At 42.5% G+C, this 13,920-nt stretch overlaps 1 protein-coding gene across 18 annotated transcripts in view; it reads left to right on the top strand.

Annotated features, from left to right (window-relative positions):
- SEC31A (SEC31 homolog A, COPII coat complex component) overlaps positions 1-13,920 on the top strand; it is a 68,946-nt gene that overhangs the window by 34,360 nt on the left and 20,666 nt on the right. For 6 of the 18 annotated variants that reach the window (XM_050945104.1, XM_050945103.1, XM_050945120.1 and 3 more), the window contains 6 exons: positions 2,139-2,284; positions 4,303-4,476; positions 5,364-5,537; positions 9,100-9,192; positions 9,880-10,012; positions 11,516-11,854. In XM_050945104.1, the coding sequence (XP_050801061.1) occupies positions 2,139-2,284; positions 4,303-4,476; positions 5,364-5,537; positions 9,100-9,192; positions 9,880-10,012; positions 11,516-11,854 (1,059 nt within the window). The remainder of the gene's footprint in view (positions 1-2,138; positions 2,285-4,302; positions 4,477-5,363; positions 5,538-9,099; positions 9,193-9,879; positions 10,013-11,515; positions 11,855-13,920) is intronic. The other 12 variants (XM_050945114.1, XM_050945112.1, XM_050945110.1 and 9 more) reach the window with 5 other exon arrangements.

Genomic DNA, 13,920 nt, shown 5'->3' with positions numbered 1-13,920 from the left:
CCCCAAGGATCTGTACTGGGACCAGTGCAGTTCAACATATTAATAAATGATCTGGAAAAAGGGATAAAAAGTGAGGTGGAAAAGCTTGCAGATGATCCAACATTACTCAAGATAGTTAAGTCCAAAGCTGCCTTTGAAGAATTACAAAGGGATCTCAAAAGTGAGATGACAGATGAATTTCAATGTTGAAAAATGCAAAGTAATGCACTTTGGAAAATGTAATCCCAGCTGTACATACAGAATGTTACGGTTACTGTTACTACTTAAAGTGTTCTTGGAGTCATCATGAAAACAGTTCTCTGAAAACATCTACTTAATGTGCAGCAGCAGTCAAAACATCTAACACTGTTCGGAACCATTAGGAAAGAGTTAGATAATAAGACAAAAACTAATATAATGTCTCCATATAAATCCATGGAACGCCCCCACATCTTGAATACTGCATGCAGTTCAGGTTGCCCCATCTCAAAAAAGATGCATGAGAATTGGAAAAGGTGCAGGGAAGGGCAACACACATGTTTAGGAGTGTGGAACAGCTTCCATTTGAGGAGAGATTAAAAAGTATGGGACTGTTCATCTTGGAAAAGAGATGACTAAAGGGGGTTATTTAAGTGTTATTTACCCCTTCACATTACAGAAGAACCAGGGTCATCCAATGAAATTAATAGGCAACAGGGTTTAAAACAAACAAAAGGAAGTACTGCTTCACACAACGCACAGTCAGCCTGTGGAACTTGGTGCCAGAGGATGTTGTGAAGGCCAAAACTATAACAAGGTTCAAAAAAGAGTCAGGCCTTGGCTACAATGGTGCTTTAGAGCGCTGCAACTTTCTCACTCAAGGGTGTAAAAAAACACCCCCCGAGTGCAGCAAGTTACAGAGCTGTAAAGCACCAGTGTAAACAGTGTTCAGCACTGGGAGCGCGGCTCCTAGCGCTGTAAGCTAATCCCCACAGGGAGGTGGAGTACCTGCAGTCCTGGGAGAGCTCTCTCCCAGTGCTGGCGCCGTGACCACACTCACACTTCAAAGCACTGCCGCGGGTACGCTCCAAGTGTATGGCTGCAAGTGTAGCCATACCCTCAGATAAATTCCTGAAGGACAGGTCCATCAATTGCTGTTAGCCAAGATGGTCAGGTATGCAACCCCATGCTCTGGGTGTCCCTAAACCTCTGACTGCCAGAGGCTGGGCCTGGATGACGGGATTGATCACTAGATAATTGCCCCATTCTGTTCATTCCCTTTGAAACATGTGGCATTGGTCAGTATGAAAAGACGGGATACTGGCTTGATGGAACATTGGTCTGACTGAGTGTAGCTGTTTTTGTGTACAACCGTGTTAGCACTTTAAGTTGTAAAAGCACCTTGGAAAAATTAATTCTCCCACCACGGCTAGGAGAAGGGAAGTGGTGTCCTCTTGCTTCTGTTGAAGTCAGTGGATGAAGGAACAGATCCTTGAGACTCACCAAAGACCACACAGCAAGTCAGTAGGAAATCCAGGATGAATGTGGAGGAAATCCAGTCACCCATACCATGTGTTCACTCCTGCATACCACGCTGTCTCATTAGCATAATAAACCAATGGCTAGCCATGGTTACACCAGCCTTATGTTCTAAACCTTATTAACATTACTCACGTGATGGATACTGTCACAGCTACAAACAAAATATATTGTGCTAGCAAATCAGATTGCCAAGTATATGCAAATAACAGCAAAATGTGAGACAAGCTCAGACTAGCCCCCATCATTTGTCCCCTTTGGACACGTGAACATGTTGCACAATTAGTCTGTTTTAGAGGGTTCCCACACTTTGGGTTCCTATGATTTTGCAGATAAACACTGAGCCACATTGGCCAAGCAGCATCAGGAATGTGTCACAATGTCTGCATTCCCTCTGTGCAAGGGGGAGTAACATTTTCAACAGCACCCTAAGTGACCGAGTGAGTGCACACAAAACAATGACAATTTTAATGTTTCTCTTCTACGTTTTGCTAAATTTAGAGTTTGGGCATATATTTGAGTATCACCGGGATTTTCATTGTCTTACCCAGAGCTAGTCCAAGCGTCCTGAATGGTACTTTTGTTTTAATTATCAAGTATTTTATGAGATAACTCAAAAGCTTTTTGTTCATAATTCTTAGATCTGTTGGGTACTAGACTTGAAAACGAAGGGGACAATCTCCTGCAGACGCAGGCTTGTCTGTGTTATATTTGTGCTGGGAATGTAGAGAAACTAGTTGCGTGTTGGACTAAAGCTCAAGATGGAAACAGCCCCTTGTCCCTTCAGGTTAGTGTCTTTGTGAAGAAAGGTGTTGAGTGACATGCTGTAATAATTTGGTGTATACTTTTGGTAAGTATGTGAGTTTGACTTTTAAATAAGTTTATTTTTATACAGGATTTTGACAGACCGTCTGATACTTGCATATTCTTGAGCATGAAAGTGATGTGTTACTTTAAGAGTAAAATAAGATTATTTATAAATGGCCTGTGCTGACACTATATTGCAAAACATGTTCAGTTTTTATCTCAGCTTATAAAAATAAGGCTGTTGCATTTTTGAATTTATATACTTTCTTTGCAAGGGTTGATACATCATTTAAGTTCATTAGAGACCTTGATTTGTTTTGTAATTCCTGCTTTTGGAATAGATGGTTTAGAAACTTTGGGGACGAAGTACCTAAAATTAAAACCTAGAATAGTTAGTCACAGGTTTTTTTGAAGGTGGACATGGATATATTTATTTTTTGGACTTGCATATGTGTGTTGTGCTCCTTTTAAGGCAAAGTCAATATCTATTTCCCCACTACAAGGGAATTCTTGCATTTTTTCTTTTTATGATGCTGTCCTATGAGATCGCTTTGGATTTGAAAGCGAACTGTGATATGAGAGAGCTGGAAATCCAAGAAACTATTATTTTAATCCTGGGAGGATAAAAGCTTACTTATTTATTAAGATATTCACTTACTGAGGAAAAACATGACTGAACTAGAGTACGGTCCAATAAACACACAATACTAGTGGTTTACTATTGCTATTCATGTGTGGGTCTGGATTTTTTAAACACTGTGCCTTCATTAATGGTCTAGAAGAGGGAGTAAACGGTACATGAATGAAATTAACAAATTATACTAAACTGGGAGCTATTGCAAACACCAGTGAAGGTGGAGGAATAAGAGAACAATAAGAAATGTGAACAGAAAATAACACGATGAGATTAGGATGACCAGATAGCAAGTATGAAAAATCAGGACAGGGGCTGGGTAGTGGGGGATAATAGGCACCTATACTGTAGAAGACAAAGCCCTGAATATTGGGACTGTCCCTATAAAATAGAGACATCTGGTCATCCTAGGTGAGATGCAACTGGGAGAAAAAGTACTAGTGACATCTAGGAGAAAAATAATCCAAAACACAGCAGTTCTGTGGGAAGGAAGAAACTGGGGAATAGGTTTCAGAAAGAGAGCAATGGTCGATAGTAGACATTTCATTGAACATGGAGTTTGCAGTGCTGTTTGGTAGTTAAAAATTTTGAAAAAAAGGGCCAATGTAGTTTTGGGCTACCTATACAGAGGCACAGTTGTTAAAGGGTGGTGCAAGCGACGAGGAGAATTATTTTGAATGGTACATGGGTTTAAGTAGGAGTCATGGAATGGAATCAAGAAAGGGAAAATTTATGATGAATATCAAGAACAATTTCTTGTCAGTAAGAACTATTAGACTGTGGAATAGTCTCCCAGAGGGAGTAGTTGAATCCTCTTTGCTTAAGACGATTAAAACTAGAGTTGCCAAAACACTATTAATGGCACGTTAGGGAACAATCCTGCATTTGCAAGAAAATGGATTAGATGACCTAACTGGTCTTTCCCATCTCTGCTTTATGTTTCTAGAAAAAATTTGTAACCACAGTAAATAACATTCTTTTGTTGACTAATACTAGAAAAAAATGGCTGCAGATAATATACAGGTGCCTTAGATCTCATAAAATAAAATTTTTTAAAAGCTTTTCTTTATGGAGTAACCAGATTACTACTGGTTTATTTAATGTCAGTACATTTTAAAATGCACTGAAATTGATGATCACTGATTACTGTTCTATTATCTTGCTCTCTCTGAATGTTACACAGAAAATGAACTAATAATGGTTGGGAAAACCTTTATTTTCACTCTGTTTAAAATAATGTAATGAGAACTGTGTGGTATGCAAGGTTGATCTCCAGTCTATTACTGACATGCTGTAGTTAGTGGCTGTTTTCTCTCACTTGATCCCATGAACTTGCTGTTTTTTCCGCTGTCATAATCCTCCAGGACCTCATTGAGAAAGTAATAATCCTGCGTAAGGCTGTGCAGTTTACACGATCTATGGACGCTGATGCTGTCGGGGCTCTTCTGGCTGAGAAGATGAGTCAGTATGCCAATCTGTTGGCTGCACAGGGGAGCATTGCTACTGCATTGGCTTTCCTTCCTGCAGACACCAACCAGGTAAGTGGCCTTAACTTTCCTTCTGCCCCCTTCTAGATGAACAAGCTTTAATTGAAGACCTTTGCGTGGCACATAACAGTGTATAAAACTGTCACTTGAAGACATGTTCCAATGTGGTTTGGGGTTCTGCTTCCCGCTCAGAACGGCAATGACAGGGATTAGTATTGTGCGTAGGTGGGAAAAGTCACTGGAATGGAACATGGTCTCAGTATAATCGTCTCCTGGTGCCTCAGAAGTTAAAGAGGGGAGGGGGCTGGAAAATAAATCAAGGTGAAGCCAAGACTTGGCTTTGTGGTCCCCAGGTGACAATGCTCTCTTACAATGAATGTTTTAATTCCTCTCCTGCTAACCACTTCCTGTGAATTTCATAGGTTTTGCAGGGTGGCTATTGGACTATCAGTTAATTCCTGTATATATACTGAAGTTCTTCTTCTTGTCACTCTGAGCTGTGAGAATTGCATTTCATTCTTCTCCTTTCTTGGCTCATGGCATGCCATTCTCCTGGCCAGTGCGGATTTGAGAAGAGCTCTCTAGAGCCAGTCACCAGTGGTCGTAGCTGCAATCACCCCCCATGCCCCATTTTTCCCCTCTCCACATTTCTTTGTCATTCCCACCACTGCCGGCCTGGGAATGAGAATACCAAACTTGGGATTCAACCCACACTTCCAGTAGAGTCACCTGCACCAGATCCAGCTGGAATGCCTGTTTTCTGGCTGACAAACAGATTTGCTTCAGCCAACCAGAACACTGTTCAGTGGAGTATCCTGTCCTCTTCTGAAAAGTCCTTTGAAGTTTAACTGATCAGTAAGTGGCCGTCTCTCTGCTGATTTAAGGCCACAGATTCCACTTGGTGTAATTATGTGTTTGCTTTGGTTTACTATTTGTAGCCAAAGATCGTGCTGTTGCGGGACAGACTTTGCAGAGCTCGAGGAGAACTTCCAGTGGGACAGGAGACACCAAAGTCCCCGTATGAGAGAGAACCTGTGCCTAAGGGAAGAGCTGGACCTTTGGCTGGACAAATGCAGATGACCCAAGGCCCGGTCCAGCAGTATTATCAGCAGGTAAATGATCTACAGCTGTCAAGCTGAAGCAGTGCTTGCACTACGTGGTGTTTGAAGATGATGGCTTGTGCACTTCTTCTTTCATGAATCCAAAGTGTGTGTGATGTACCTACAAGCCCTTTGGACAACAATTCCATTGTGCTTTCTTGCCATCTCTGTAGATGCTTCCTTTACTCTGCTTTTGAAAACACCTCTCACATATCTTATCAAGCAGCCTGGGGTTGGAGATACTTTTTTCCTTAATTTCAAATGTATTTCAGTGCAAAGCACTATAGCTTCAGGGATTTTTTTTTTTTTTAAATTTTATTTTCCCCTCCCACATGCAGCTTTTTAGATGCAGTCATGTCATGCAGTTACCATCTCTTCAGCTAAGGTCGGGCTGGCTATTTGCTCTGCAGCCCGTTGCTGTGTAATCATCCAGAGAAATTGCTGCACAGCTGCAATAGCAAACTCATGGCAGATGATGCCGATTCTGCTGGTCCATGCTATGAGTCCAGTGATGGACAGATTGGGTGGCCAGTACAGCCTCATGCTTAAAATCTCTTCCCCGGGGTGTGGGGAAGAGGCAGGTGGAGTAGGAGCTGTGTATGGAGAACATCTGCACCTTGGACAGGGTTGAAGTGCTGGTGTGGGAGGCCTGGAAGACCAGAGCGTGAGATGTGCTGGAAGAATGAGTGAGTGAATCTGGGGTAGAAGAGGAAGTTGTTTTGGGGGGCATTGGGTGGGAAGGCAAATGAGATATAAAGGAGGTGGGGACCTTTGTGCTAGATTGGACTCAAGGCTGTACCAAACCAGACTACATAATAGAATGGGGGGAAACAGGCTTGCCATTACTGCCATGGGATGGTGTGAGACACGCCATCTCAGCTGTTCTCCTAGTTTAAGTGTGATCGCCAATCCCTTAGCAAGCCATTGTTGATTGGCTGGCCCTTTTGCCACTAGCTGCTTTCAGCTAATTCCTTGAGAACAGAAGGCATGTATTAGTGGTATAGGAACTGTTTTTAAATGGAGAAAATGGAAACGAGAAACTAGGTCTGCGCTTTGGGTTTCCCTTCACATCCTGGGTGCTGACGATGTGGATTTACTAGAATGTTCACACTTTCTGGCCTTGAGGCATCTAATGCTTCAAGTAAATCAAGTAGTTGCATCTTCCCAGCTTTTTTGGATTCTGGAAGGGGTTATGCTGCATCTCATCGCGTCAGGGAAACAAAATTATTTGCCTTTTTGAGGGCAGAATGAAGAGGAAAGGCTGAAGGGTCAGGGTGTTTTGCATTGTTGTCTTCCTTTGTATATCCGTGGCTTTGAATGCCTTACTGCAGAGTTAACCCCAGATGATATCCTGGATGTAGAACTTACAAAAAGTAACTTTCAGAGTGGGCAAAAGACTTCATTAGATTTATGCAGTATCACTGTGCTTGTTTTCAGATACATTATTACAAATAATTAAACCAGCTTTTCCTTTCTGTTTCTCTCTCGCCTTCCTTCCTGTAGCCAATGAATTGTATTTAAAGGTGATACTGCAGTCGCAATAACTTTCATGTTCTGTTATGGAAAATGTTAGCTTTCCTAGATACGAGATGGTCTTGGTAATGCTACAAACTGAAGTTTCACGTTTTCTACCCGTTAGGGTTAAATACTAGGAAGGGGATGGGAAAACTGCCTGTGCTTATTTAATAAAAAACAGCAAAACTTACATACAGGTAAAATTATGGTTTAAACACAAACCAACAAGTACGTTCCAAGTGAACTGTGCAAAGAAATTTTTGACTTGCAGGTTCCTTGTGTTAAAAACACAATTCTACATTTAGGTACTGCAGGGATTTGTTATGAACGGGGTGTTACAAACAGACATGCACCAGTATGTAGATTGGACAGAGCAAAGTAAAACGTAGTATTTGAGCCTTCACTTTTCGTTTACTTGCCATTGGTCCCAGCTTAGAAGAGCACTTAAACACATGTGTAAGTCCATCATTCCTGTTCAGGCCAGCACTTAAGCATGTGATTAACTTTAAGCATGTGCTTAATTATGGGCCTCCATCTGTGTTTCACTATAATACTCTTTTTTTCTGTAGGCGAAAAGCATCTAATTAACTTTTTAAAATTGCAAACTGATTTTTGATCAAATCATGCACATACATATTTGGGAAGTTATTAAAATGTTCATATTTGTTGTTGTAATGGCTCATTATATAAAAAAATACATAGAACCATAGAACTGGAAGGGACCTCGAGAGGTCATCTAGTCCAGTCCCCTGCACTCGTGGCAGGACTAAGTATTATCCAGACCATCCCTGACAGGTGTTTGTCTAACCTGCTCTTAAAAATCCCCAATGATGGAGATTCCACAACCTCCCTAGGCAATTTATTCCAGTGCTTAGCCACCCTGATAGTTAGGAAGTTTTTCCTAATGTCCAACCTAAACCGCCCTTGTTGCAATGTAAGCCCATTGCTTCTTGTCCTGTCCTGAGAGGTTAAGAAGAACAATTTTTCTCCCTCTTCCTTGTAACAACGTTTTATGTACTTGAAAACTGTAATCATTTCCCCTCTTGGTCTTCTCTTCTCCAGACTAAACAAACCACTACTGTTATTAGAAGTAGGTATTTTAAAGTCATTCCTGAGTGGGATGGTAACTTAATGTTGTTGCTTTTACTCTAACTATGCAAAGACCTGGATTTAAGGCTCACCTCCTGTCTTCTTCCTCTGACATGCAACGTAGGCGCTATGAATTCAGTGTACGGCAGTATCTCCCATTCCTCAACAGCGCCATTTCTTGCCAGTTAAAGATGTGATATAGATAAGCCAACAGAGTCCTGCTCATTCATTCTTGGTCAGGAAGATAGTGATTACAATGTAGGGCTAAGGCCTTGGGAAAGTACGGAAAACATGGGCATAGGAGATATCTGGTATCCCGGGGGCACTCTGAGGACCCAGTTATGGGAAGAGACTAACACTGAGGAAGAAACTTATTGTGCATGTGCTACAGCTGGATTTCAAATTTGTCTTTTTAAAATAAGACACCTGAGAGGGTCATCTGAACCCAAGTTAAACTCCACTTACGTGAAGGCAGTCAACTTCCATTTCATTGAAGCCTTGTCACTTACAGGCTATTGTGTAAGTGCTGCTTGGTGTGAGCCCTCAGCATGGGGTGAATTTTTGCAGCAGTTACAAAAATGTGACAAAAGGGAGATTTGTAATAATGACACTCTGACAGAGCTGGCTTTAGGGGCATGTATAATGCTGTTCAAACACCAGTCCGCTTTCTAACTGTTAGTACCTTCTCTATGGTCCATCTTCCTGCTGTAGTTCCCTTTAGATACCAAAACTCTTGACCACTTGTCTTCTCTGTTTGCTTTTGAATGTGCAATGATTTAGGCTCTGTCTTTATTTTTATTTTATTATCTTGATTTCATGGCTGCTTTGAAGCACTGGGATGCCTGATTTTGTGTGTTCAGAGTTTCTATAACCTGCGTTGCATCTGGTAATGTGATACTCTTTAGGGTGTTTTTGTTTTGTGTTTTTTTAATTTTATTTTCTGTGATTGGTATTTCTTTGTTCAATTCAGGTTAGAATTGCCCCTACTGTCACTACCTGGAGTAACAAAACTCCTACTGCCCTTCCCAGCCATCCTCCTGCAGCCTCTCCCTCTGACACACAGGTATAACATTCATTATTCCTCTTTGAGCAGATCCTGCTCCTTATAAATAAATACCCCCGTATACAGTTTGTATGCTTGATGCTTTCCGGTGCATTTGGGAGACAGCAACAGGTGTTCAGGTCAATCTGATTTTTTTGTTTCCATTCAGCTCTTGTTACATTTCCAGATATTACCCGGACGGCTAGCCCTGGAAAAGCATTAGCTGGTGTTTTAATCAAAATTTAAGTTTAAGTGAGAACTTCCACAGCTTCCTTTTGGCGGTGGAATCATGCAAGTGTTGCAAGAGTAGTCTTTTTTTTCCTCTCTCTCTTTCCGCCTAATGTTGGAAATATCAGGTTTAACCTTTAAAAAGTGTCTTAAAATATCTAGATGGCAATTTTTTGTGACTTGCTACACATCATCTCTTCATTATATCGGAGGGTTTGTGTTCTAAGGATGTCTGCTTCTTCATTTCCTGTGTAAATGTGGCTGTGGTTCACCTTTATATTGTTCAAAAAGCCTGGCTCACGAAGGTGATGAAATGATCAGCACAGTTATGTCAGTGGCAATGGCTATTTTCTGTTCATGTCAATTCAAGGCCTTTAAATATGAAATTGTGAAATCCCATTCAACTCCTCCGCTGTCGACTTGTTAGCAGCACTGACTACATGTAATCTCTTTTCTCTTTACTGCATTCTTGTTTCCCAGGGAGACAATCCTCCACCCCCAGGTTTTATTATGCCACCAGGGGCTGCTCATCCGAATGTGTCGCCACATCAGGCCGCCTCTCCCGGCTACAACATGTACTCACCGGCGGGGGCACGACAGCCGTACCCACAGAGTAAGTAGCAATGGCTTATTTACACAGCATTTGCAGGAGTGAGTTTGTTTGGGAGGTTCAGACCAATGGGGAAACCAGTGCCACTCTTTGGGTGAGGGAACAATCTACAGAAAACTCCTGCTACTGTTCCCGTTCACTCACCATACCAAGGGGTATTTTGTCAGGGATGATGTGGCACTGCCTATTGAACAGCTAAATTATAATTAAGCGGGTGGCTACCAACAAATCTTAGATTGAGGCCTAGACTGGCCATTCCTAAAAGCTCAGAGAGCCAAAGATCCCTACGAGTACTCCAGAGCCAGGTATTTCTCAAGCAGCATGCCTACTTGTTGAGGAGGAATTTTAACTTAATTCAACTATTGCAGAGTCGGCTCAAAGTGAGAGAGAGACAGAGAAAAAGGGGACAGGGAAGAGACCATGATAAGGGCAAAGATGGAGATTAACGAGGAAGGGGAAGCTGCAGTAACCCGTTTAAAACAAATAACAACAAAAGAAACACGGGATGTATAAGAGTAACCAGGGGGAGAGAGGGAGAGAGAATATGGAGAAAGGATCCTATGGGAGCCGAGGAAAAATGACAAACACCAAAATTAGACCAGGCACAGTGTTTGAGTTCTGTCATCTAGTGATGAGATCGGGGCCTTGCAGTGAGGAGACCTGAGTCCTGGCCTTGGTTCTGCTACTAACTGTGACTGTGTGCATGTCATTTATCTCCTCTGTATGGGTTTCCCCATCTGTCAAGTGGGGACCTTACTTTCCTACGTGACCGGGCTATCGTGTGGATGATGTTGCTCCTAACTTTCGAAATCTAGAAGGCTCCCACAGAAGTAGCCACCAGTCTTTCTAAAACCTGTTAATTTTCCTCACCTGTTAATTTTGAGTGTATGGGTTGTGTAACAGCCTGACACTTATGAGTTTTGGGAGAGAAGCAGAGAGCTGCCGATAATCAAGGTCTTTGTGAAAAAGGACATAATTCCCATTGCCTCCCTCTCAGGCTCCAGCAACAGAGTGAGGTGACATGGCCCTCTGAGTCCAGGCACCACATTGTGGGAGTGGGAACTGGGTAGCCAGGAAGCCATTTCAAGTGGGTAGGAAGGGAGGAGGTGGGCATTGCCACTAAGGGAAGCTGATGTGAAATCTGACCCTCCACTACAGAGAGGGACAAGCTGGCACCTTTAACCTGCGCTAGCAGGATATTAGCTCATTACCTACCAGTAGCAAGACTCTCCCCCATAGCTGGCTTTTGGAGAAAGGCCCACAACGTCTGAGGCCTGAACTTGCTATTCAAGTTAGGTGTCCTACATGACGGTGCATTTTTCTACTTATTAAGCCATCGAACTAGTCTAAAATGTAAGTGTTCTGCTCAGCTGAAATCAGGAGGAAAGTTGTGATCCTTGGTAGCTAGGAAGAGGGAATGGGGCATCAAAATTGGAGAGGATAGTAGCTTTCTCTTAGTCTAATAATGTTACTAACAAAACCTCTCCCTTTTCTCCCCCTATCTAGCTTATCAGCCACCACAGCAGTATTCTTTTGGAACGGGGGGATCCGCACTCTATCAGCCTCAACAACCTATTGCTCCTCCTACTTCAGCCTCCTACGCTAACCCTCCCTATATGCCTTCTGCTTCTCCCCATTCTGCGCCCTCTCAGTTATACCCAGGACAACCTCAACCCTCTCCAACAAGCTTGAATCCTGGCTCTTCTTTCCCCGCCCCTCCTTCTGGTGCATCCTTCCAGCATGGCAGACCAGGAGCTCCAGCAACTTCTGTGGCTTATGCACTGTCTACTGGACCAACAGGTACTCTGCCTGCAACCAATGAGCTTCCTGCATCCCAAAGAACAGGTCTGTGCTTGAAAGGAGTTATTTTGCTTATGTGGATTTTTGTTGTTGTAGTTTGTGTGTTCTGGTGAATTATTAATATAAAACGTGGCTGCGTTTTAGGGTTCATGCACAGTGTTTCTAAAAATGGCATTATCCTCTCTGTGCATAGTATAGCTGTAACACCTTGTCTACCACAGCTGAAACCATGCTAGCATAATAGCTCTGATTCCCTGATCAATGTGTACAGAGATCTTCTGAGAGTCACGCTGTGCTATAGAAAAAGAAGCTCTGTCTGCCCTGGTCAGAGGAACCATGCTAGAACAGTGTTCATATGCAATTGATGCTGGCACACTTTTAACCATCGTGTTGACGGAGCCAAAATTGCTACGTGATTGGTGAACCCATACCTAAAAATGAGCAAATATGAAACCATTGTGGATGCAGTGAGCCTGGTTCTCTTCTTACTCGCACCATTTTTACTAGCATAATTTCTCAGTAGTGTCATCCCCAAGTCTCACACATCTATAAATGAAAGGAGGGTCAAGCCCAGTGTTGGATCAAATTTAATTTAAGAAGCCCTTTCTACTGAATAGCCTCACAGAGATGCAGTCATTAGCTCTGTTTTCCTAATCATCAACTGTGATGGGATTACTGTGCTTATGATGCCCTGAAAGCGGGTCACAAATTATTTAGAAACACTTCAATGGCATGTTTTTTCTATAAGATAAACAAATAAAACAAAAATAGCATGTGTCTGTTGCTAGAGCACAAAAGCATGTTTGAGTCTGATAAGAGAGTGACCCAAGCATCCTTTACTGTTGTTTTTGGTTTGAGCTGCTTTAGTGACCTTTGCATGATGACCAACCTATCTCTTTATTAATGTCGCTTATTTCTCAGCTAACTTTTAAACAGCGTTTCCAGTCCTGATGTCTACATGAGCAATTCTGATTTAAACATTGTTTTAGATCTGCTCTGTTAACTCAAAGGGGATAAAGGGAGTAATGCAGCAGACTGAAAACAGGGCTGTGTTTGGGCAAGGATTCCATTGTTTAAAGGGACAGCTTCCTGTTAATGGGCTCTGAGATCAAACCATTGAACTTTCTTTTAAATGTCCTTTCTGGTGGGGAAATGGTTTGCTCAAGGCGTTGCTAATGGGATATAGAGCTTCTAGGTTGCCAGCTGGAATCCGACCCAGGTTGGTAGTGACTGAAAGGCTAATGTTGTTTGTTGGTCGATGTGAAATGTATTTGGTCTTGGTCCATTCCCAATTAACAAGCATCCCCAACACAAAAAGCCCAGACCCACTTGGTACTAATTGGCAACATTATTGTCCTTCTCATCAGAGATATCATGGCTTGAATGGGAGTGGAAGCTGATGTGTTCTCTGACCAACCTGAGCAATCAGTCTGGAGCTCCAAAGAGTGGCTCGGGGCACACTGATGTTACTTGCATTTATCTGAAGCTGGTTCTGCCCCTACCCTGACTGTGTCTGTTCTCTGGATAAACAGGACTGCTGTCTCCCAGGCTTTGGCTCCAGTTCCTTACATGGGTATTACATTTACCCACACACGTGAGGAGGAAAGTGTCCACTCTGTCCAGGGAAGAGTTGGCTCAGTTTTGGAGGCCTGTCAGCCTGGGCAGCATTGTTTAACATTGTAGGGATGTGTCTTCCCAAAGGGTGCATCTTACTGAGACTGTTAATAGCCTATCTGTTCTACAAATGGACAGAATACCTTCTCCTTTCCTCTTCATGATGAGGCAGTTGGATACCCTTCCCCATCTTTGTGTGAGGGTTGTGTACACCACGAGGAGGAGGTATTAGTAAAACGGGTGGAGTGGGAGTTGCTTCCAAGTTTCCTAGCTTTGCAGAAGCAAAGCTGCACACTGTAATGCAGACAGCATTGCTCCTGTACCTTCCAAAAAATGCAGGTAGCAGGAAACCGCTTTAACAGTTTTCTCTCTAATTCATTTTACTATTAGATATAGGTCACTAGAATGCAGTTGAGAGATCTGTCACCTGTTAAGTTTCTTGTGTTAAAAGTGTAAACAATATAGTCCATATGGCTCTTTCGCAGTAGGGTACAGCT

This window comes from Gopherus flavomarginatus, chromosome 3, assembly GCF_025201925.1.
Source record: "Gopherus flavomarginatus isolate rGopFla2 chromosome 3, rGopFla2.mat.asm, whole genome shotgun sequence".
NCBI lineage: Eukaryota > Metazoa > Chordata > Testudines > Testudinidae > Gopherus > Gopherus flavomarginatus.
This window is presented reverse-complemented; position numbering and strand designations above follow the sequence as displayed.